We start from the raw sequence: 26164 nt of genomic DNA, 5'->3' as shown, positions 1-26164 counted from the left end.
GGGATGGCTCGGGGTTGTTGTCAGTGTGTTTTGTCCTGAAGGAGAGCAGAATTTGTATCAGGTTTAGACAGGCTGTATTTGTCATGGACCATTTTTCCATCCAACCATTTTATGAGTATGAATTACCAGGCTCTTAATGAAAACATTCACGACAGGTGTGATGTAAAAAGCTAATTGTCTGTAAGCTTTCATAAATGTCGACAAAACTAAATGCGTTCGACAAGAGTGGATCATTTTAGTGGGTGAAATAGATTCTGCTTCATGTTTTGGTGGAGATGCTATTGTGCTCCAGTACAACATCATGTTGTGGTGCTGTGTTGTCCTCCCACTACGACGGGGAAAAGCAGGAAGTGTTTATTTGACTACATGTGATATAAGTTATGATGAACTTCTCAAGGTGGTAAATGTGCAGTGATGAGCTTGATGCTAATTTCCAGGAAATAGGCCTTTCCAGGATATTCATTTCCAGGAAATAGGCCTATCCAGGATATTCATTTCCAGGAAATAGGTCTATCCAGGATATTAATTTCCAGGAAATAGGCCAATCCGGGATATTAATTTCCAGGAAATAGGCCTATCCGGGATATTCATTTCCAGGAAATAGGCCAACCCGGGATATTCATTTCCAGGAAATAGGCCAATCCGGGATATTCATTTCCAGGAAATACGCCAATCTGGGATATTCATTTCCAGGAAATGGGCCAATCCGGGATATTCATTTCCAGGAAATAGGCCTATCCGGGATATTCATTTCCAGGAAATAGGCCTATCCGGGATATTCATTTCCAGGAAATAGGCCTATCCGGGATATTCATTTCCAGGAAATAGGCCTATCCGGGATATTCATTTCCAGGAAATAGGCCAATCCGGGATATTCATTTCCAGGAAATAGGCCAATCCGGGATATTCATTTCCAGGAAATAGGCCAATCCGGGATATTCATTTCCAGGAAATAGGCCAATCCGGGATATTCATTTCCAGGAAATAGGTCAACCCGGGATATTCATTTCCAGGAAATAGGCCAATCCGGGATATTCATTTCCAGGAAATACGCCAATCTGGGATATTCATTTCCAGGAAATGGGCCAATCCGGGATATTCATTTCCAGGAAATAGGCCTATCCGGGATATTCATTTCCAGGAAATAGGCCTATCCGGGATATTCATTTCCAGGAAATAGGCCTATCCGGGATATTCATTTCCAGGAAATAGGCCTATCCGGGATATTCATTTCCAGGAAATAGGCCTATCCGGGATATTCATTTCCAGGAAATAGGCCTATCCGGGATATTCATTTCCAGGAAATAGGCCTATCCGGGATATTCATTTCCAGGAAATAGGCCTATCCGGGATATTCATTTCCAGGAAATAGGCCTATCCTGGATATTCATTTCCAGGAAATAGGCCAATCCGGGATATACATTTCCAGGAAATAGGCCTATCCGGGATATACATTTCCAGGAAATAGGCCTATCCGGGATATACATTTCCAGGAAATAGGCCTATCCGGGATATTCATTTCCAGGAAATAGGCCTATCCGGGATATTCATTTCCAGGAAATAGGCCAATCCGGGATATTCATTTCCAGGAAATAGGCCTATCCGGGATATTCATTTCCAGGAAATAGGCCTATCCGGGATATTCATTTCCAGGAAATAGGCCTATCCGGGATATTCATTTCCAGGAAATAGGCCTATCCGGGATATTCATTTCCAGGAAATAGGCCTATCCGGGATATTCATTTCCAGGAAATAGGCCTATCCGGGATATTCATTTCCAGGAAATAGGCCTATCCGGGATATACATTTCCAGGAAATAGGCCAATCCGGGATATACATTTCCAGGAAATAGGCAAATCCGGGATATTCATTCCCAGGAAATAGGCCTATCCAGGAAATAGTCCTATCCAGGATATTATTTGTAGGCTATGCTGGTGACATCATGGTGCTTGGCTGCCATTTGAAAAATAAAAATGATCTTTAATCTCATCATGAAGCTTATCCACTTTATCTGCCAAGAGAGCATGTGCCAAAACCAGATCACTTTATCTGCCAAGAGAGCACGTGCCAAGACCAGATCACTTTATGTGCCAAGACCAGATCACTTTATCTGCCAAGTGAGCATGTGCCAAGACAAGATCACTTTATCTGCCAAGAGAGCACGTGCCAAGACCAGATCACTTTATCTGCCAAGTGAGCATGTGCCAAGACAAGATCACTTTATCTGCCAAGAGAGCATGTGCCAAGACCAGATCACTTTATCTGCCAAGAGAGCATGTGCCAAGACCAGATCACTTTATCTGCCAAGAGAGCATGTGCCAAGACCAGATCACTTTATCTGCCAAGAGAGCACGTGCCAAGACCAGATCACTTTATCTGCCAAGTGAGCACGTGCCAAGACCAGATCACTTTATCTGCCAAGTGAGCACGTGCCAAGACCAGATCGGACAAGTTTGCTATTTATCTAAAAACTTTTGTAGTAAAACCATCGGTAGCGTTTAAAATGCGATGGAAGCACATTGAACTTCTGTGTGTTTTATTTGAATCCGTTATGTCACAGTGCTTTTTATAAGCACTACGTCATTATGCAAACGTCTTTATTCACAACAAGTCAGTTTGATGGAAACACCTCTGTCGTTTTGTGTGAATATTAGAATAATGGCTGGATGGACACCTAGCTGGGATAGTTTTATTCCGTGCAGTATACTCTTTTTTTGGCTAGTAAATGCAGTGTGTGTGTGAATTGTAACACACCCCCTCCCCTCCTCGCATCAGTCTGACAGGAGGAAACTTTCCCCCAGCCTCTCCTCCATGTCACACGGGGCCATGTTATATTACCCCGTTCTGACACCTTTTATCAACACAGGACTGGAACCACGACAGCAAACAAATCATCATTAAACTCTCCATCACTCCTCCCCCACCCACCCCACTACACGCCATTGTCCTTTTAGAAATTGGACAGCAAATGTTGTATTGATCTCGCTCTCTCTTTCCCTCTCTCTCTCTTTCCCTTTACATCTCCCTCTCTCTCTCCCTCTCTCTCTCTCCCTCTCTCTCTCTCCCTCTCTGAACTTGGGATGACCTGAACGCCGGTCTCCTTGTTTATGGCCTCCAGTAACATTCCTCTCTCCCTCTCTCTCTCTCTCCCTTTCTAAATCTCCATTGACATCTCTATCTTCTATCTCCTATCCTATTTGTATTGATCTCTGTTTGTGTCTCTATAGATCAATGGCCAAGACATACAATACCAGGAGCAGCTTGGCCATGGAAACGGAGGGACCGTGTACAAGTAGGTGCCTGTCTGTACATTACTGTCGGCCTTCGTGCCAACACTGGTAGGAATAACAACAAGAATGGTGTTGAAAGAAGAGCTGTGGTTGGAGTATGGGCTTCTCAGTGAAGGGTAGAGAGAAGAGCCATGGTTTGGGTATGGGCTTCTCAGTGAAGGGTAGATAGAAGAGCCATGGTTGGGGTATGGGCTTCTCAGTGAAGGGTAGAGAGAAGAGCCATGGTTTGGGTATGGGCTTCTCAGTGAAGGGTAGAGAGAAGAGCCATGGTTGGAGTATGAGCTTCTCAGTGAAAGGTAGATAGAAGAGCCATGGTTTGGGTATGGGCTTCTCAGTGAAGGGTAGAGAGAAGAGCCATGGTTGGAGTGTGGGCTTCTCAGTGAAGGGTAGAGAGAAGAGCCATGGTTTGGGTATGGGCTTCTCAGTGAAGGGTAGAGAGAAGAGCCATGGTTGGAGTATGGGCTTCTCAGTGAAAGGTAGATAGAAGAGCCATGGTTGGGGTATGGGCTTCTCAGTGAAGGGTAGAGAGAAGAGCCATGGTTTGGGTATGGGCTTCTCAGTGAAGGGTAGATAGAAGAGCCGTGGTTGGAGTGTGGGCTTCTCAGTGAAGGGTAGAGAGAAGAGCCATGGTTTGGGTATGGGCTTCTCAGTGAAGGGTAGAGAGAAGAGCCGTGGTTGGAGTGTGGGCTTCTCAGTGAAGGGTAGAGAGAAGAGCCGTGGTTGGGGTATGGGCTTCTCAGTGAAGGGTAGAGAGAAGAGCCATGGTTGGGGTATGGGCTTCTCAGTGAAGGGTAGATAGAAGAGCCATGGTTTGGTTATGGGCTTCTCAGTGAAGGGTAGATAGAAGAGCCATGGTTGGGGTATGGGCTTCTCAGTGAAGGGTAGATAGAAGAGCCATGGTTGGGGTATGGGCTTCTCAGTGAAGGGTAGAGAGAAGAGCCATGGTTTGGTTATGGGCTTCTCAGTGAAGGGTAGATAGAAGAGCCGTGGTTGGGGTATGGGCTTCTCAGTGAAGGGTAGAGAGAAGAGCCATGGTTGGGGTATGGGCTTCTCAGTGAAGGGTAGAGAGAAGAGCCATGGTTTGGTTATGGGCTTCTCAGTGAAGGGTAGAGAGAAGAGCCATGGTTGGAGTATGGGCTTCTCAGTGAAGGGTAGATAGAAGAGCCATGGTTGGGGTATGGGCTTCTCAGTGAAGGGTAGATAGAAGAGCCATGGTTGGAGTGTGGGCTTCTCAGTGAAGGGTAGAGAGAAGAGCCGTGGTTGGAGTATGGGCTTCTCAGTGAAGGGTAGAGAGAAGAGCCGTGGGTTGGAGTGTGGGCTTCTCAGTGAAGGGTAGATAGAAGAGCCATGGTTGGAGTGTGGGCTTCTCAGTGAAGGGTAGATAGAAGAGCCGTGGTTTGGGTATGGGCTTCTCAGTGAAGGGTAGATAGAAGAGCCGTGGTTGGGGTATGGGCTTCTCAGTGAAGGGTAGATAGAAGAGCCATGGTTTGGTTATGGGCTTCTCAGTGAAGGGTAGATAGAAGAGCCATGGTTTGGGTATGGGCTTCTCAGTGAAGGGTAGATAGAAGAGCCATGGTTTGGTTATGGGCTTCTCAGTGAAGGGTAGAGAGAAGAGCCATGGTTTGGTTATGGGCTTCTCAGTGAAGGGTAGAGAGAAGAGCCATGGTTTGGTTATGGGCTTCTCAGTGAAGGGTAGAGAGAAGAGCCATGGTTGGAGTATGGGCTTCTCAGTGAAGGGTAGATAGAAGAGCCATGGTTTGGTTATGGGCTTCTCAGTGAAGGGTAGAGAGAAGAGCCATGGTTTGGTTATGGGCTTCTCAGTGAAGGGTAGAGAGAAGAGCCATGGTTGGAGTATGGGCTTCTCAGTGAAGGGTAGATAGAAGAGCCATGGTTTGGGTATGGGCTTCTCAGTGAAGGGTAGATAGAAGAGCCATGGTTTGGTTATGGGCTTCTCAGTGAAGGGTAGAGAGAAGAGCCGTGGTTGGAGTATGGGCTTCTCAGTGAAGGGTAGAGAGAAGAGCCATGGTTGGAGTATGGGCTTCTCAGTGAAGGGTAGAGAGAAGAGCCATGGTTGGAGTGTGGGCTTCTCAGTGAAGGGTAGAGAGAAGAGCCATGGTTGGAGTGTGGGCTTCTCAGTGAAGGGTAGAGAGAAGAGCCGTGGTTGGAGTATGGGCTTCTCAGTGAAGGGTAGAGAGAAGAGCCATGGTTTGGGTATGGGCTTCTCAGTGAAGGGTAGATAGAAGAGCCGTGGGTTGGAGTGTGGGCTTCTCAGTGAAGGGTAGATAGAAGAGCCATGGTTGGAGTGTGGGCTTCTCAGTGAAGGGTAGAGAGAAGAGCCATGGTTGGGGTGTGGGCTTCTCAGTGAAGGGTAGAGAGAAGAGCCGTGGTTGGAGTGTGGGCTTCTCAGTGAAGGGTAGAGAGAAGAGCCATGGTTGGAGTGTGGGCTTCTCAGTGAAGGGTAGATAGAAGAGCCATGGGTTGGAGTGTGGGCTTCTCAGTGAAGGGTAGATAGAAGAGCCATGGTTGGAGTGTGGGCTTCTCAGTGAAGGGTAGAGAGAAGAGCCATGGTTGGAGTGTGGGCTTCTCAGTGAAGGGTAGAGAGAAGAGCCGTGGTTGGAGTGTTGGCTTCTCAGTGAAGGGTAGAGAGAAGAGCCATGGTTGGAGTGTGGGCTTCTCAGTGAAGGGTAGAGAGAAGAGCCGTGGTTGGAGTGTGGGCTTCTCAGTGAAGGGTAGAGAGAAGAGCCATGGTTGGAGTGTGGGCTTCTCAGTGAAGGGTAGAACCTGGCCCTTTAACTGCTGCCTGTTCATTCCAACAACATGACATGGGTTACCACTTGAGTTCATTAAAGTGTACACTCACCCCCTCACATATACAATCCATGTTACAATCCAGACTTTTACAACTACTAACTCTCTCTTACTTTCTTTTTCTCTCTCTTTCACCCTATTTCTCTGTTCTCCTTTTCTCACCATATCTATCGATCTCTCTCTCTCTTTCTCTGTCTGTCTGTCTGTCTTTCTCTCTCTCTCGATCTCTCTCTGTCTGTTAATCTCTGGTGTCCCTCTGAAATCCATCAGGCTGGTTAGTGTCTGGGGCGCGAGTGGCGATTCAATTTATTTATGTATTTTCTTTACGATGTGAAGGTTGCCAAACGTATGTGGTATTGATCTGGTATGAGAGTGATTGTCCCACTGGACCATACAGCATGTTACCTGGAGAGAAGACTCTCCTCCCAAATCACCTGACGGATGTGTTGTCCACACTCACACACACACACACACACACACACACACACACACACACACACACACACACACACACACACACACACAGAGTATTTGGTTCGTCACACTCAAATCTTTCCCCCCCTTATAACTCTCCTTCTCTTCTCTGTCCTCCTCTCCTCCTTCTGTCGTCCTCTTCTCCTTCTGTCCTCCTCTCCTCCTTCTGTCCTCCTCTCCTCCTTCTCTTCTATGTCCTCTTCTCTCTCCTCCTCTTCTCTGTCCTCCTCTCCTGCCTTCATCTCCTCCTCTTCTCTGTCCTCCTCTTCTCTGTCCTCCTCCTCCCTTCATCTCCTCTTTCTCTTCTCTGTCCTCCTCTCCTCCTTCTCTCCTCCCTTCATCTCCTCCTTCTCTTCTCTGTCCCTCTCCTCCCTTCATCTCCTCCTCCTCTTCTCTGTCCTCCTCCTCCTCCCTTCATCTCCTCCTTCTCTTCTCTGTCCTCTTCTCCTCCTTCTCTGTCCTTCTCTCCTCCTCCTCCTTCTCTGTCCTCTTCTCCTCCTTCTCTGTCCTCCTCTCCTCCTCCTCTTCTCTGTCCTCCTCTCCTCCTTCTCTTCTCTGTCCTCCTCTCCTCCTTCTCTGTCCTTCTCTCCTCCTCCTCTTCTCTGTCCTTCTCTCCTCCTCCTCTTCTCTGTTCTCCTTCTCCTCCTTCTCTGTCCTCCTCTCCTCCTCCTCTTCTCTGTCCTCCTCTCCTCCTTCTCTTCTCTGTCCTCCTCTCCTCCTCCTCTTCTCTGTCCTCCTCTCCTCCTCCTCTTCTCTGTCCTCCTCTCCTCCTTCTCTTCTCTGTCCTCCTCTCCTCCTTCTCTTCTCTGTCCTCCTCTCCTCCTTCTCTGTCCTTCTCTCCTCCTCCTCTTCTCTGTCCTTCTCTCCTCCTCCTCTTCTCTGTTCTCCTTCTCCTCCTTCTCTGTCCTCCTCTCCTCCTCCTCTTCTCTGTCCTCCTCTCCTCCTCCTCTTCTCTGTCCTCCTCTCCTCCTTCTCTTCTCTGTCCTCCTCTCCTCCTCCTCTTCTCTGTCCTCCTCTCCTCCTTCTCTTCTCTGTCCTCCTCTCCTCCTCCTCTTCTCTGTCCTCCTCTCCTCCTTCTCTTCTCTGTCCTCCTCTCCTCCTCCTCTTCTCTGTCCTCCTCTCCTCCTTCTCTTCTCTGTCCTCCTCTCCTCCTTCTCTTCTCTGTCCTTCTCTCCTCCTCCTCCTTCTCTGTCCTTCTCTCCTCCTCCTCCTTCTCTGTCCTCCTCTCCTCCTTCTCTTCTCTGTCCTCCTCTCCTCCTTCTCTTCTCTGTCCTCCTCTCCTCCTTCTCTTCTCTGTCCTCCTCTCCTCCTTCTCTTCTCTGTCCTCCTCTCTTCATCTCCTGTTATTGAACTGTTTTATTGAGATAGTGATATTGATCACTTCTCTAACCTTGACTTGACGGAGAGAGAGGCTGTGCTTCTGTCGTCTCTGTCAGAGCTCCTCGTAAATTTCATCCGGAGCAAATCCTGTTTATTTCTTTAACAGGCTTCTTCTGGCTTTTTTTTCCTGGCGTTTTTTCTTTCCGTTTCTTTGACCGTTTTATTGTAGTGAGGTTTTTTCATTAACGGCCTATCTCTTATAGTTGAGGGAGAAAGCGACTGGCTATTCGCTCGGCTTGGGAAATTGTTCCGCTGGGCTGAGGAAAGCCAATATTGCAAACCTCCGACAACTTCTCAGTCAATTGAGCTCAGCAGAAAATCCATCCGGTTCTGTGGCAGATTGTTTTTCTGCTCGGGAGGAAAACTGCTGATGTTGTTTTGTTCTCCGCCTCGTTCATGTTACTTTTGGTTTTGTTATGTTTCTTTTCTGTTTGTATTTCTGTCAACATGCAAACGAGGCAGCACCTCAAAGATCCTATCAGGATGTACATTTCACCTGACTGTTTACATAGATGGAGTTGGTTCCTATCAGGATGTACATTTCACCTGACTGTTAGTTCCTATCAGGATGTACATTTCACCTGACTGTTAGTTCCTATCAGGATGTACATTTCACCTGACTGTTAGTTCCTATCAGGATGTACATTTCACCTGACTGTTAGTTCCTATCAGGATGTACATTTCACCTGACTGTTAGTTCCTATCAGGATGTACATTTCACCTGACTGTTAGTTCCTATCAGGATGTACATTTCACCTGACTGTTAGTTCCTATCAGGATGTACATTTCACCTGACTGTTAGTTCCTATCAGGATGTACATTTCACCTGACTGTTAGTTCCTATCAGGATGTACATTTCACCTGACTGTTAGTTCCTATCAGGATGTACATTTCACCTGACTGTTAGTTCCTATCAGGATGTACATTTCACCTGACTGTTAGTTCCTATCAGGATGTACATTTCACCTGACTGTTAGTTCCTATCAGGATGTACATTTCACCTGACTGTTAGTTCCTATCAGGATGTACATTTCACCTGACTGTTAGTTCCTATCAGGATGTACATTTCACCTGACTGTTGGTTCCTATCAGGATGTACATGTCACCTGACTGTTAGTTCCTATCAGGATGTACATTTCACCTGACTGTTAGTTCCTATCAGGATGTACATTTCACCTGACTGTTAGTTCCTATCAGGATGTACATTTCACCTGACTGTTAGTTCCTATCAGGATGTACATTTCACCTGACTGTTAGTTCCTATCAGGATGTACATTTCACCTGACTGTTAGTTCCTATCAGGATGTACATTTCACCTGACTGTTAGTTCCTATCAGGATGTACATTTCACCTGACTGTTAGTTCCTATCAGGATGTACATTTCACCTGACTGTTAGTTCCTATCAGGATGTACATTTCACCTGACTGTTAGATCCTATCAGGATGTACATTTCACCTGACTGTTAGTTCCTATCAGGATGTACATTTCACCTGACTGTTAGTTCCTATCAGGATGTACATTTCACCTGACTGTTAGTTCCTATCAGGATGTACATTTCACCTGACTGTTAGTTCCTATCAGGATGTACATTTCACCTGACTGTTAGATCCTATCAGGATGTACATTTCACCTGACTGTTGGTTCCTATCAGGATGTACATTTCACCTGACTGTTGGTTCCTATCAGGATGTACATTTCACCTGACTGTTAGTTCCTATCAGGATGTACATTTCACCTGACTGTTAGTTCCTATCAGGATGTACATTTCACCTGACTGTTGGTTCCTATCAGGATGTACATTTCACCTGATTGTTAGTTCCTATCAGGATGTACATTTCACCTGATTGTTAGTTCCTATCAGGATGTACATTTCACCTGACTGTTAGTTCCTATCAGGATGTACATTTCACCTGACTGTTAGTTCCTATCAGGATGTACATTTCACCTGACTGTTAGTTCCTATCAGGATGTACATTTCACCTGACTGTTGGTTCCTATCAGGATGTACATTTCACCTGACTGTTAGTTCCTATCAGGATGTACATTTCACCTGACTGTTAGTTCCTATCAGGATGTACGTTTCACCTGATTGTTAGTTCCTATCAGGATGTACATTTCACCTGACTGTTAGATCCTATCAGGATGTACATTTCACCTGACTGTTGGTTCCTATCAGGATGTACATTTCACCTGACTGTTAGTTCCTATCAGGATGTACATTTCACCTGACTGTTAGTTCCTATCAGGATGTACATTTCACCTGACTGTTAGTTCCTATCAGGATGTACATTTCACCTGACTGTTAGTTCCTATCAGGATGTACATTTCACCTGACTGTTTAAATAGATGGTTCCTATCAGGATGTACATTTCACCTGACTGTTAGTTCCTATCAGGATGTACATTTCACCTGACTGTTAGTTCCTATCAGGATGTACATTTCACCTGACTGTTAGTTCCTATCAGGATGTACATTTCACCTGACTGTTAGTTCCTATCAGGATGTACATTTCACCTGACTGTTAGTTCCTATCAGGATGTACATTTCACCTGACTGTTAGTTCCTATCAGGATGTACATTTCACCTGACTGTTAGTTCCTATCAGGATGTACATTTCACCTGACTGTTAGTTCCTATCAGGATGTACATTTCACCTGACTGTTAGTTCCTATCAGGATGTACATTTCACCTGACTGTTGGTTCCTATCAGGATGTACATTTCACCTGATTGTTAGTTCCTATCAGGATGTACATTTCACCTGACTGTTAGTTCCTATCAGGATGTACATTTCACCTGACTGTTAGTTCCTATCAGGATGTACATTTCACCTGACTGTTAGTTCCTATCAGGATGTACATTTCACCTGACTGTTAGTTCCTATCAGGATGTACGTTTCACCTGACTGTTAGTTCCTATCAGGATGTACATGTCACCTGACTGTTAGTTCCTATCAGGCTGTACATTTCACCTGATTGTTAGTTCCTATCAGGATGTACATTTCACCTGACTGTTAGTTCCTATCAGGATGTACATTTCACCTGACTGTTAGTTCCTATCAGGATGTACATTTCACCTGACTGTTAGTTCCTATCAGGATGTACGTTTCACCTGACTGTTAGTTCCTATCAGGATGTACATGTCACCTGACTGTTAGTTCCTATCAGGATGTACATTTCACCTGACTGTTAGTTCCTATCAGGATGTACATTTCACCTGATTGTTAGTTCCTATCAGGATGTACATTTCACCTGACTGTTAGTTCCTATCAGGATGTACATTTCACCTGACTGTTAGTTCCTATCAGGATGTACATGTCACCTGACTGTTAGTTCCTATCAGGATGTACATTTCACCTGACTGTTAGTTCCTATCAGGATGTACATGTCACCTGACTGTTAGTTCCTATCAGGATGTACATTTCACCTGACTGTTAGTTCCTATCAGGATGTACGTTTCACCTGACTGTTAGTTCCTATCAGGATGTACGTTTCACCTGACTGTTAGTTCCTATCAGGATGTACGTTTCACCTGACTGTTAGTTCCTATCAGGATGTACATTTCACCTGACTGTTAGTTCCTATCAGGATGTACATTTCACCTGACTGTTAGTTCCTATCAGGATGTACATGTCACCTGACTGTTAGTTCCTATCAGGATGTACATGTCACCTGACTGTTAGTTCCTATCAGGATGTACATTTCACCTGACTGTTAGTTCCTATCAGGATGTACATTTCACCTGACTGTTAGTTCCTATCAGGATGTACATTTCACCTGACTGTTAGTTCCTATCAGGATGTACGTTTCACCTGACTGTTAGTTCCTATCAGGATGTACGTTTCACCTGACTGTTAGTTCCTATCAGGATGTACATTTCACCTGACTGTTAGTTCCTATCAGGATGTACATTTCACCTGACTGTTAGTTCCTATCAGGATGTACATGTCACCTGACTGTTAGTTCCTATCAGGATGTACATTTCACCTGACTGTTAGTTCCTATCAGGATGTACATTTCACCTGACTGTTAGTTCCTATCAGGATGTACATTTCACCTGACTGTTAGTTCCTATCAGGATGTACATTTCACCTGACTGTTAGTTCCTATCAGGATGTACATTTCACCTGACTGTTTACATAGATGGAGTTGGTTCCTATCAGGATGTACATTTGTAATATATGCAGTAGCCTTACACCAAACAGTGATGTACGGTAGCTTAGCCATAGATTAACCTGGTCAAAGGCTGACAAATCCTCAGCAACAATTAGATGTTGTCCGCCAACTTTAATCCACACTGTGCAATGATTACCTCAAACACTAGACTACATTTTACACCTGACCTCAAGGGTATTACTTGGCATCTAAATCACTTGATTGGCTGAAGTACAGTAGGCTTAGTTCCTGACTTGTCTAGTTGTTGTTCAGGATCCTGTTGTCCTCCTGCTGTTTCTTGAAAGACAAGGACAATGTGGCTGAGCTTATCCAATCAGCCGCTTAATGAGGTTCAGTGGGGAGATAAGAGGAAGTCCAGGTGGAGCTTGGGGAGCCTATAGGAATCACTCTGGCATCTCTCTCTGCCCTCTGGTGTCATTGTCACATTATCACCACTGACCAAGACACACACACACACACAGGCTTGGTGTCTGTCCTCTACTCACAGGGTTAGGGTTTAGTAACCTGTCTGTCAGTCGGACATTGTGTTTTGGTGCACGCCCAGACTTACTGACTGCTACAGATGAAGGATCTTCATTTGAGACAGTTTGCTACAGCAGGAAAATAATCCAACAGCAAATATGAATTATTATGTAGATTATAATGTATCAACATTTTTCTAGGGGTTGATACATGATACAAGGAAAAAATTAAAGTCTGAAATTTCGAAGTGGAAATTACAAACTTCAGAAGCCTTTTTAAACCTCAAAATACACTACAAGTTTTAAATATGCTGCACTGCAGGAAAGTTCTCCTGCAACAGGCTGATCAAATGAAGATCCTACATCTGTAGATGCTTAGGTTTCATTGTGTTGTCTGTCAGTGTGTTTGTTTTCTTCCATTCACACTGTGCTGTGTCTGTTGATCCTGCATCTCCTCTAGTCTGTCTGTTCTGCGTGTGAATCCCAGACCACTGCTTGTGCCTTCAGATGGTGCTGTGTCTGTTGATCCTGCATCTCCTCTAGTCTCCTCTGGTCTGTCTGTCCGTCTGTCTATTCTGCATGTGAATCCCAGACCACTGCTTGTGCCTTCAGATGGTGCTGTGTCTGTTGATCCTGCATCTCCTCTAGTCTCCTCTGGTCTGTCTGTCCGTCTGTCTGTTCTGCATGTGAATCCCAGACCACTGCTTGTGCCTTCAGATGGTGCTGTGTCTGTTGATCCTGCATCTCCTCTAGTCTCCTCTGGTCTGTCTGTCCGTCTGTCTGTTCTGCATGTGAATCCCAGACCACTGCTTGTGCCTTCAGATGGTGCTGTGTCTGTTGATCCTGCATCTCCTCTAGTCTCCTCTGGTCTGTCTGTCCGTCTGTCTATTCTGCATGTGAATCCCAGACCACTGCTTGTGCCTTCAGATGGTGCTGTGTCTGTTGATCCTGCATCTCCTCTAGTCTCCTCTGGTCTGTCTGTCCGTCTGTCTATTCTGCATGTGAATCCCAGACCACTGCTTGTGCCTTCAGATGGTGCTGTGTCTGTTGATCCTGCATCTCCTCTAGTCTCCTCTGGTCTGTCTGTCCGTCTGTCTGTTCTGCATGTGAATCCCAGACCACTGCTTGTGCCTTCAGATGGTGCTGTGTCTGTTGATCCTGCATCTCCTCTAGTCTCCTCTGGTCTGTCTGTCCGTCTGTCTGTTCTGCATGTGAATCCCAGACCACTGCTTGTGCCTTCAGATGGTAATGTGTTGCACACAGCAGATGGAGAGAGAGCCCAGTGGTTCCTGGTCCCAGGCTGGGGACAGCAAGGGGACCCAGCGTTTGTGGATATCTGTACGAACACAGGGCGCTGCCCTAAGGGGAAAATAGGGCCTGTAATATCTGTTGTGTCCTATGTCACCTCTACCCTAAACACTTTTGGTTAATGTAAAACACAAACCACTTTGACCGTCAAACATGCACAGAGGCTTTTTCCCCACAGAGTAACTGGACTATTACTGTAAATTGCTTTCTTTAAAAATCATTTGGTGGGCTTCTCTGTTGGGCTTTGTGTTTTGTACTGCTGCTATTATATGTCAGAGTATGAAGTGTTGATAACCCAATGACATACATATTATACACACACACACACACACACACACACACACACACACACACACACACACACACACACACATGATTATCTATGCGTACTGTACACACACACACACACACACACACACACATACACACACACATACACACATGATTATCTATGCGTACTGTACACACACACACACACACACACACACACATGATTATCTATGCGTACTGTACACACACACACACACACACATGATTGTCTATGCGTACTGTACACACACACACACACACACACATGATTATCTATGCGTACTGTACACACACACACACACACACACACACACACATGATTATCTATGCGTACTGTACACACAGACACACATCCTTATATATACTTACTGGCTCCAAGACTGTGGGGAGCAGGCTGAATTGGCCACCGAATCATCCCCAGTTTTCAATTGGCTCATTCCTCCCCCCCTCTTCTCCCCTGTAACTATTCCTCAGGTCATTGCTGTAAATGAGAATGTGTCCTCAGTCAACTTACCTGCTAAAATAAGGGTGAGATAAATAAACCGCCCCACCCAGTCTCCGCATTTTAAAGTAGATGTTGTAATGTGATCGTGGTCTCCTCTGAAGAAGGTCATTCCCTCTCCTCCGTCTCCCTATTGGCCTGGTTTATATTAAGCTTATCTAGTGTGAATAGCTCCACTTAAGGCTCTCCACCTTTTAACCCTTAACCCTGTTTATGACCCACGGCCATTTACACTCAATTGGATGTTGCTGACACCTTGGCTCTCCTCTGTGTCTCTGACCCGGTGATCCATCAATGTTGTCCCTTGTTTTTTTTTTATTACTTTCTACGCTCCCTCTCTGAGGTCCAGCCTGTCCTACGAGGTTATAAATAACTAGTGTGGGGACAGGTGGCCATTCCGTGCCTGATGGACCTGCGCAATTAGAACAAGCACATTTACATGCAGTTACATCCACTTAGACACTGGCGTGGCCTCTCCCAAAGTCCCCCAGCCTAGTTGTTTTCTTATTGATCTCTCCCATTGATTTAGACGTGGGGAGCAGGGACATTTCTACCTGTTAATTTGTTAGTTGGTCACTATATCTTAAGCTGCAGGCCATAAAGTAGGGTTGAAATGCCTGGTCTGTTTAGCACCTGACCACGTCAAGGTTTATTTAAGCTCTTTGTTTTAAACCTCTGTTTTCTCTCCTTTCTCTCCGGTCACTTTTCCTTCCTTCCCTCCATCACTTCTGTCTCTGCTTTTCCTTCTCTCCATCACATCTGTCTCTGCTTTTCCTTCCCTCCATCACATCTGTCTCTGCTTTTCCTTCCTTCCCTCCATCACCTCTGTCTCTGCTTTTCCTTCCTTCCCTCCATCACCTCTGTCTCTGCTTTTCCTTCCCTCCATCACATCTCTCTGCTTTTCCTTCCTTCCCTCCATCACCTCTGTCTCTGCTTTTCCTTCCTTCCCTCCATCACCTCTGTCTCTGCTTTTCCTTCCCTCCATCACCTCTGCCTCTGCTTTTCCTTCCTTCCCTCCATCACCTCTGTCTCTGCTTTTCCTTCCTTCCCTCCATCACCTCTGTCTCTGCTTTTCCTTCCTTCCCTCCATCACCTCTGTCTCTGCTTTTCTTTCCCTCCATCACTTCTGTCTCTGCTTTTCTTTCCCTCCATCACTTCTGTCTCTGCTTTTCCTTCCCTCCATCACTTCTGTCTCTGCTTTTCCTTCCCTCCATCACCTCTGTCTCTGCTTTTCCTTCCCTCCATCACGTCTGTCTCTGCTTTTCCTTCCCTCCATCACCTCTGTCTCTGCTTTTCCTTCCCTCCATCACCTCTGTCTCTGCTTTTCCTTCCTTCCCTCCATCACCTCTGTCTCTGCTTTTCCTTCCCTCCATCACCTCTGTCTCTGCTTTTCCTTCCCTCCATCACCTCTGCCTCTGCTTTTCCTTCCCTCCATCACCTCTGTCTCTGCTTTTCCTTCCCTCCATCACCTCTGTCTCTGCTTTTCCTTCCCTCCATCACCACTGTCTCTGCTTTTCTTTCCCTCCATCACCTCTGTCTCTGCTTTTCCTTCCCTCCATCACCTCTGTCTCTGCTTTTCCTTCCCTCCATCACCTCTGTCTCTGCTTTTCCTTCCCTCCATCACCTCTGTCTCTGCTTTTCTTTCCCTCCATCACCTCTGTCTCTGCTTTTCCTTCCCTCCATCACCACTGTCTCTGCTTTTCCTTCCCTCCATCACATCTGTCTCTGGTTTTAGTGGTCCCGGGTGACTGGGAAACTGACACCACTGATAACCATGGGGATATAACCTCTGTTTATATTCATAGTTGTGGGTCTGTGTAATGTCCTCATCTTTGTAAGTTTGTAGTGGTCTGGCCGTACTGGCTAGCCTCTTCATCTGCAGAGTGATGTACTCTTAACTTAGGTAGGTCAGTCTCTGTTTGGCAGTCGTTGTGGTCGTTCTGGTCGGGCCGTCTCAGGTAAGGGTGTCTGGTTGGAAGAGAGGTCGCCTTGCCTGCCACCCCTGTGGCACTGTAAACCAACCGCTCCAGCCCTGACCGCCCGCTCGGGGGCCGCTTTAGAGAGCCAGCCAGGCCCATGAATACTGCATGGTGGAGCTTTTATTACACCAGGGGCTGGAGTGTAAATAAGATCCAGGCAATGGGGCACGTTTACTGGGGTCAGGACGGGGGGAAGAGGGGGGTGGGGACGGGCGGCTGGGTAACCTTGCTCCCAGGTCCTCTAGTCACCAGGCCTGTCACTGTAACTCACCGGTGGAGGGTTGGCCCTGAGGGGGGTCAAGGACAGTGCATCTACTGGGCCCACCACATTACAGGCTGCATGGAGGATAGAGACTGGAGTTAGACGACCCAGTCACTCTAACAGTGAGGTTGGACTGTCGTCGTGTCATCACTCTGTTGGGGAGTAGAGGAGGGCATTCTGGGGAACATTAAGCTACTAAAATGCCTGGTATAAGTGACACACTCATCCCGAGGGGACTGTTATCTCACCTGTTAGATTTAAATGTGATCTTGTATCTTCACAACAACTGTTGTTATGGTTCATCTGCTTGTCCCCTAGTTTCCCGGTTCATTAGTGACCGAATGGTGCAGACGTGAGAAAAGAGAGGTTATCCTCCAAACAGTTACTAATCACGACAGGCACAAAGATGTGTCATCGTAAAGAAACATCTTCCTGAGTGAGTCAGCAGGTTTTTTTCTGTGAACCTGAACATGTTCAGCGTGATAAAATAATGATTACTTGCTCTGTTCGTTTGCTACAAACAGAATCAGTCCAATCAGTATTTAACATCTCTGGCTCTCCGCTCCAGTCTCAATTAACTTCTTCATCTTGTCTTAATTAAGAACCAGTAGTCGTGCTTAATTGATATTGATTGTAGCTTAAATGAGGAGTAACACATCAAAACTAAAAGGTGAAAGTTTGCCTCAAATACACCGAGTCTTTTTACAGACCTGAAGGAGTGTTCACTTGAAAACAGCCAGGGGTGGAAAAAGTTGTAACTGTTCCTACGAATGACCTGTGCTTGATGCATTATAATGCCTTCATGCATTTAAGACTCAGCTCTAATTAGGACCCAGTACCTGACATGAATGCTTATAGCAAAACCTTATGGTACAAAGTTGTTACATATAAAGCTAAAACCCAGTTAAAAACTCAGTTGTCAATAAGTATCTAAGTAGAAACAGTATGTGGGTAGGTTCAGCGCTGAGCGCCCGGCATACGAGGGATAGTCTGTTTGTCCTGACTGGAGGGTAGTTATCAGACGACCCAGACGAGACACTAAGAGGTGTCATTAATTAAAGGGCCAGTTTAGAGGTGTAACACGATCCTCCTATCTACCACGCATTAATCACACACCCTGGTCTGAGCTCATACATGCCGGCCTACCCTGTTTGATAGGTGAAACCGCAGGAGGTATCAGTATACCTGGCTGTCGTAAACAAACTGGTGAACTGGGCTGGTGACGTACGCCCTCCCTGTGGCCCTCACCCCCGGCAGCTGTTCTACGGGGACAAGAGGATTGGATGTTGAGACATTGGCGCTTTTGGTAAACCGACCCTCTTGGCCGGTAACTAAACCCGACGGTGGGCATTAAGGAGTTTCATAATTAAATCATTAAGGTCGGCTAGGCCAGCCGGCGCTCCTTGGCTGTTTGGTTTACCTGCCACCTGAAACCTGTCTGGAGAACTGTGACGATACAGGACTGACTGGGCTCAATGGCCATGTGTCATGAAGGCTATTGTTTTGACCTCTGACCTTTTTTTTTTTTTTTTTTTTTTTTTTTTTTTGTTATCACATTTTTCTCCCCAATTTTCGTGGTATCCAATCGCTAGTAATTACTATCTTGTCTCATCGCTACAACTCCCGTACGGGCTCGGGAGAGACGAAGGTCGAAAGCCATGCGTCCTCCGAAGCACAACCCAACCAAGCCGCACTGCTTCTTAACACAGCGCGCCTCCAACCCGGAAGCCAGCCGCACCAATGTGTCGGAGGAAACACCGTGTACCTGGCCCCCTTGGTTAGCGCGCACTGCGCCCGGCCCGCCACAGGAGTCGCTGGAGCGCGATGAGACAAGGATATCCCTACCGGCCAAACCCTCCCTAACCCGGACGACGCTATGCCAATTGTGCGTCGCCCCACGGGCCTCCCGGTCGCGGCCGGCTGCGACAGAGCCTGGGCGCGAACCCAGAGACTCTGGTGGCGCAGTTAGCACTGCGATGCAGTGCTCTAGACCACTGCGCCACCCGGGAGGCCGACCTCTGACCTTTTTAATGATGGAAATACTGTTAGACTAAGAGACATGTTGTCATGCTCATTTGGATTCTACGGTTTCCTTTATGACAACACTCCTTTCTTCATGTTATAACTCACCAACTAGGACAACTGTGGATGGCTGATTTGAACAAGCATGTTTAGTCTGGCCCTCTCTACTGTATGTCCATTCTGAATGTTGTGATGTTCATCCAAATCCTTTTCCACTCAACATATTTTCATTCACATGATGACTTTAAAGGCCCGGATGAATGAACAGTAACAGGGGTGTTTTAATGTGTGAAATAGTTTAGTAGGGACTTTACTGAAGCTCTGGCGTTCGTTGGGCTATGTTCATGTTTCCTCTCTTTCTCTCCCACAGAGCGTACCATCTTCTCGGGAACAGAGTGTTGGCGGTGAAGGTGAGATCAACAGCTGTAACCTTTACCTGGGCACCTCTCCTTTTACCAAATCACCTTCAACTACACTAGTCTTCTTCTGTATCTCTACCTCTGTCCTTTTCCCCTCCCTCTTTCATTTTCTATGCTTCTCAACCTCTGTGATCCCCCCCACTCTCATTGGTTCATTCATCCACTTTGTTCTCATGCTCTGTAATTCTACCAGTAATCTAATCTATTGGAGTGGAATGGAAGGTAGATGTAATGGGTACCTCCTTGACCCTCGTTACATGTAGCTACTCCCTGCTCTCTCTAGTCTGTAATCAATGATGTTTACATGTAGCTACTCCCTTCTCTCTCTAACCTGTAATCAATGATGTTTACATGTAGCTACTCCCTTCTCTCTCTAACCTGTAATCAATGATGTTTACATGTAGCTACTCCCTTCTCTCTCTAACCTGTAATCAATGATGTTTACATGTAGCTACTCCCTTCTCTCTCTAACCTGTAATCAATGATGTTTACATGTAGCTACTCCCTTCTCTCTCTAACCTGTAATCAATGATGTTTACATGTAGCTACTCCCTTCTCTCTCTAACCTGTAATCAATGATGTTTACATGTAGCTACTCCCTTCTGTCTCTAACCTGTAATCAATGATGTTTACATGTAGCTACTCCCTTCTCTCTCTAACCTGTAATCAATGATGGTTACATGTAGCTACTCCCTTCTTTCTCTAACCTGTAATCAATGATGTTTACATGTAGCTACTCCCTTCTCTCTTTAACCTGTAATCAATGATGTTTACATGTAGCTACTCCCTTCTCTCTCTAACCTGTAATCAATGATGTTTACATGTAGCTACTCCCTTCTGTCTCTAACCTGTAATCAATGATGTTTACATGTAGCTACTCCCTTCTCTCTTTAACCTGTAATCAATGATGTTTACATGTAGCTACTCCCTTCTGTCTCTAACCTGTAATCAATGATGTTTACATGTAGCTACTCCCTTCTCTCTCTAACCTGTAATCAATGATGTTTACATGTAGCTACTCCCTTCTCTCTCTAGCCTGTAATCAATTATGTTTATATGTGGCTACTCCCTTCTCTCTCTAACCTGTAATCAATGATGTTTACATGTAGCTACTCCCTTCTCTCTCTAACCTGTAATCAATGATGTTTACATGTAGCTACTCCCTTCTCTCTCTAGCCTGTAATCAATGATGTTTATATGTGGCTACTCCCTTCTCTCTCTAACTTGTAATCAATGATGTTTACATGTAGCTCCTCCCTTCTCTCTCTAACCTGTAATCAATGATGGTTACATGTAGCTACTCCCTTCTGTCTCTAACCTGTAATCAATGATGGTTACATGTAGCTACTCCCTTCTCTCTCTAACCTGTAATCAATGATGTTTACATGTAGCTACTCCCTTCTCTCTTTAACCTGTAATCAATGATGTTTACATGTAGCTACTCCCTTCTCTCTCTAACCTGTAATCAATGATGTTTACATGTAGCTACTCCCTTCTCTCTCTAACCTGTAATCAATGATGTTTACATGTAGCTACTCCCTTCTGTCTCTAACCTGTAATCAATGATGTTTACATGTAGCTACTCCCTTCTCTCTTTAACCTGTAATCAATGATGTTTACATGTAGCTACTCCCTTCTGTCTCTAACCTGTAATCAATGATGTTTACATGTAGCTACTCCCTTCTCTCTCTAACCTGTAATCAATGATGTTTACATGTAGCTACTCCCTTCTCTCTCTAGCCTGTAATCAATTATGTTTATATGTGGCTACTCCCTTCTCTCTCTAACCTGTAATCAATGATGTTTACATGTAGCTACTCCCTTCTCTCTCTAACCTGTAATCAATGATGTTTACATGTAGCTACTCCCTTCTCTCTCTAACCTGTAATCAATGATGTTTACATGTAGCTACTCCCTTCTCTCTCTAACCTGTAATCAATGATGTTTACATGTAGCTACTCCCTTCTCTCTCTAGCCTGTAATCAATGATGTTTATATGTGGCTACTCCCTTCTCTCTCTAACCTGTAATCAATGATGTTTACATGTAGCTACTCCCTTCTCTCTCTAACCTGTAATCAATGAGGTTTATATGTGGCTACTCCCTTCTCTCTCTAACCTGTAATCAATGATGTTTACATGTGGCTACTCCCTTCTCTCTCTAACCTGTAATCAATGATGTTTATATGTGGCTTCTCCCTTCTCTCTCTAACCTGTAATCAATGATGTTTACATGTGGCTTCTCCCTTCTCTCTCTAACCTGTAATCAATGATGTTTACATGTAGCTACTCCCTTCTCTCTCTAACCTGTAATCAATGATGTTTACATGTAGCTACTCCCTTCGCTCTCTAACCTGTAATCAATGATGTTTACATGTAGCTACTCCCTTCTCTCTCTAACCTGTAATCAATGATGTTTACATGTAGCTACTCCCTTCTCTCTCTAACCTGTAATCAATGATGTTTACATGTAGCTACTCCCTTCTCTCTCTAACCTGTAATCAATGATGTTTACATGTAGCTACTCCCTTCTCTCTCTAACCTGTAATCAATGATGTTTACATGTAGCTACTCCCTTCTCTCTCTAACCTGTAATCAATGATGTTTACATGTAGCTACTCCCTTCTCTCTCTAACCTGTAATCAATGATGTTTACATGTAGCTACTCCCTTCTGTCTCTAACCTGTAATCAATGATGTTTACATGTAGCTACTCCCTTCTCTCTCTAACCTGTAATCAATGATGTTTACATGTAGCTACTCCCTTCTCTCTCTAGCCTGTAATCAATGATGTTTACATGTAGCTACTCCCTTCTCTCTCTAGCCTGTAATCAATGATGTTTACATGTAGCTACTCCCTTCTGTCTCTAACCTGTAATCAATGATGGTTACATGTAGCTACTCCCTTCTCTCTCTAACCTGTAATCAATGATGTTTACATGTAGCTACTCCCTTCTCTCTTTAACCTGTAATCAATGATGTTTACATGTAGCTACTCCCTTCTCTCTCTAACCTGTAATCAATGATGTTTACATGTAGCTACTCCCTTCTCTCTCTAACCTGTAATCAATGATGTTTACATGTAGCTACTCCCTTCTCTCTCTAACCTGTAATCAATGATGTTTACATGTAGCTACTCCCTTCTGTCTCTAACCTGTAATCAATGATGTTTACATGTAGCTACTCCCTTCTCTCTCTAACCTGTAATCAATGATGTTTACATGTAGCTACTCCCTTCTCTCTCTAACCTGTAATCAATGAGGTTTATATGTAGCTACTCCCTTCTGTCTCTAACCTGTAATCAATGATGTTTACATGTAGCTACTCCCTTCTCTCTCTAACCTGTAATCAATGATGTTTACATGTAGCTACTCCCTTCTCTCTCTAGCCTGTAATCAATGATGTTTATATGTGGCTACTCCCTTCTCTCTCTAACCTGTAATCAATGATGTTTACATGTAGCTACTCCCTTCTCTCTCTAACCTGTAATCAATGATGTTTACATGTAGCTACTCCCTTCTCTCTCTAACCTGTAATCAGTGATGTTTACATGTAGCTACTCCCTTCTCTCTCTAACCTGTAATCAATGATGTTTACATGTAGCTACTCCCTTCTGTCTCTAACCTGTAATCAATGATGTTTACATGTGGCTACTCCCTTCTCTCTCTAACCTGTAATCAATGATGTTTACATGTAGCTACTCCCTTCTGTCTCTAACCTGTAATCAATGATGTTTACATGTAGCTACTCCCTTCTCTCTCTAACCTGTAATCAATGATGTTTACATGTAGCTACTCCCTTCTCTCTCTAGCCTGTAATCAATTATGTTTATATGTGGCTACTCCCTTCTCTCTCTAACCTGTAATCAATGATGTTTACATGTAGCTACTCCCTTCTCTCTCTAACCTGTAATCAATGATGTTTACATGTAGCTACTCCCTTCTGTCTCTAACCTGTAATCAATGATGTTTACATGTAGCTACTCCCTTCTCTCTCTAACCTGTAATCAATGATGTTTACATGTAGCTACTCCCTTCTCTCTCTAGCCTGTAATCAATGATGTTTATATGTGGCTACTCCCTTCTCTCTCTAACCTGTAATCAATGATGTTTACATGTAGCTACTCCCTTCTCTCTCTAACCTGTAATCAATGAGGTTTACATGTAGCTACTCCCTTCTCTCTCTAACCTGTAATCAATGATGGTTACATGTAGCTACTCCCTTCTCTCTCTAACCTGTAATCAATGATGTTTACATGTAGCTACTCCCTTCTCTCTTTAACCTGTAATCAATGATGTTTACATGTAGCTACTCCCTTCTCTCTCTAACCTGTAATCAATGATGTTTACATGTAGCTACTCCCTTCTCTCTCTAACCTGTAATCAATGATGTTTACATGTAGCTACTCCCTTCTCTCTCTAACCTGTAATCAATGATGTTTACATGTAGCTACTCCCTTCTCTCTCTAACCTGTAATCAATGATGTTTACATGTAGCTACTCCCTTCTCTCTCTAACCTGTAATCAATGATGTTTACATGTAGCTACTCCCTTCTCTCTCTAACCTGTAATCAATGATGTTTACATGTAGCTACTCCCTTCTCTCTCTAACCTGTAATCAGTGATGTTTACATGTAGCTACTCCCTTCTCTCTCTAACCTGTAATCAATGATGTTTACATGTAGCTACTCCCTTCTGTCTCTAACCTGTAATCAATGATGTTTACATGTGGCTACTCCCTTCTCTCTCTAACCTGTAATCAATGATGTTTACATGTAGCTACTCCCTTCTCTCTCTAACCTGTAATCAATGAGGTTTATATGTGGCTACTCCCTTCTCTCTCTAACCTGTAATCAATGAGGTTTACATGTGGCTACTCCCTTCTCTCTCTAACCTGTAATCAATGATGTTTATATGTGGCTACTCCCTTCTCTCTCTAACCTGTAATCAATGATGTTTACATGTAGCTACTCCCTTCTCTCTCTAACCTGTAATCAATGATGTTTACATGTAGCTACTCCCTTCTCTCTCTAACCTGTAATCAATGATGTTTACATGTAGCTACTCCCTTCTGTCTCTAACCTGTAATCAATGATGGTTACATGTAGCTACTCCCTTCTCTCTCTAACCTGTAATCAATGATGTTTACATGTAGCTACTCCCTTCTCTCTTTAACCTGTAATCAATGATGTTTACATGTAGCTACTCCCTTCTCTCTCTAACCTGTAATCAATGATGTTTACATGTAGCTACTCCCTTCTCTCTCTAACCTGTAATCAATGATGTTTACATGTAGCTACTCCCTTCTCTCTCTAACCTGTAATCAATGATGTTTACATGTAGCTACTCCCTTCTGTCTCTAACCTGTAATCAATGATGTTTACATGTAGCTACTCCCTTCTCTCTCTAACCTGTAATCAATGATGTTTACATGTAGCTACTCCCTTCTCTCTCTAACCTGTAATCAATGAGGTTTATATGTAGCTACTCCCTTCTGTCTCTAACCTGTAATCAATGATGTTTACATGTAGCTACTCCCTTCTCTCTCTAACCTGTAATCAATGATGTTTACATGTAGCTACTCCCTTCTCTCTCTAGCCTGTAATCAATGATGTTTATATGTGGCTACTCCCTTCTCTCTCTAACCTGTAATCAATGATGTTTACATGTAGCTACTCCCTTCTCTCTCTAACCTGTAATCAATGATGTTTACATGTAGCTACTCCCTTCTCTCTCTAACCTGTAATCAGTGATGTTTACATGTAGCTACTCCCTTCTCTCTCTAACCTGTAATCAATGATGTTTACATGTAGCTACTCCCTTCTGTCTCTAACCTGTAATCAATGATGTTTACATGTGGCTACTCCCTTCTCTCTCTAACCTGTAATCAATGATGTTTACATGTAGCTACTCCCTTCTGTCTCTAACCTGTAATCAATGATGTTTACATGTAGCTACTCCCTTCTCTCTCTAACCTGTAATCAATGATGTTTACATGTAGCTACTCCCTTCTCTCTCTAGCCTGTAATCAATTATGTTTATATGTGGCTACTCCCTTCTCTCTCTAACCTGTAATCAATGATGTTTACATGTAGCTACTCCCTTCTCTCTCTAACCTGTAATCAATGATGTTTACATGTAGCTACTCCCTTCTGTCTCTAACCTGTAATCAATGATGTTTACATGTAGCTACTCCCTTCTCTCTCTAACCTGTAATCAATGATGTTTACATGTAGCTACTCCCTTCTCTCTCTAGCCTGTAATCAATGATGTTTATATGTGGCTACTCCCTTCTCTCTCTAACCTGTAATCAATGATGTTTACATGTAGCTACTCCCTTCTCTCTCTAACCTGTAATCAATGAGGTTTACATGTAGCTACTCCCTTCTCTCTCTAACCTGTAATCAATGATGGTTACATGTAGCTACTCCCTTCTCTCTCTAACCTGTAATCAATGATGTTTACATGTAGCTACTCCCTTCTCTCTTTAACCTGTAATCAATGATGTTTACATGTAGCTACTCCCTTCTCTCTCTAACCTGTAATCAATGATGTTTACATGTAGCTACTCCCTTCTCTCTCTAACCTGTAATCAATGATGTTTACATGTAGCTACTCCCTTCTCTCTCTAACCTGTAATCAATGATGTTTACATGTAGCTACTCCCTTCTCTCTCTAACCTGTAATCAATGATGTTTACATGTAGCTACTCCCTTCTCTCTCTAACCTGTAATCAATGATGTTTACATGTAGCTACTCCCTTCTCTCTCTAACCTGTAA

The 26164-nt window shown here is 44.4% G+C and overlaps 1 protein-coding gene across 1 annotated transcript in view; it reads left to right on the top strand.

The window, feature by feature from the left end:
* The window catches only part of LOC120024759 (dual specificity mitogen-activated protein kinase kinase 5-like), a gene marked incomplete at its 3' end in the record, with an annotated part of 106989 nt that overhangs the window by 29487 nt on the left and 51338 nt on the right, over positions 1 to 26164 (top strand). The window contains exons 8-9 of the mRNA XM_038969045.1: positions 3228 to 3292; positions 19340 to 19379. Coding sequence (XP_038824973.1) covers positions 3228 to 3292; positions 19340 to 19379 — 105 coding nt within the window. The remainder of the gene's footprint in view (positions 1 to 3227; positions 3293 to 19339; positions 19380 to 26164) is intronic.

Source organism: Salvelinus namaycush, chromosome 30 (genome assembly GCF_016432855.1).
Source record: "Salvelinus namaycush isolate Seneca chromosome 30, SaNama_1.0, whole genome shotgun sequence".
Lineage (NCBI taxonomy): Eukaryota > Metazoa > Chordata > Actinopteri > Salmoniformes > Salmonidae > Salvelinus > Salvelinus namaycush.
Note: the sequence above shows the minus strand (reverse complement) of the source record. Positions and strands in the feature narration are given on the sequence as shown.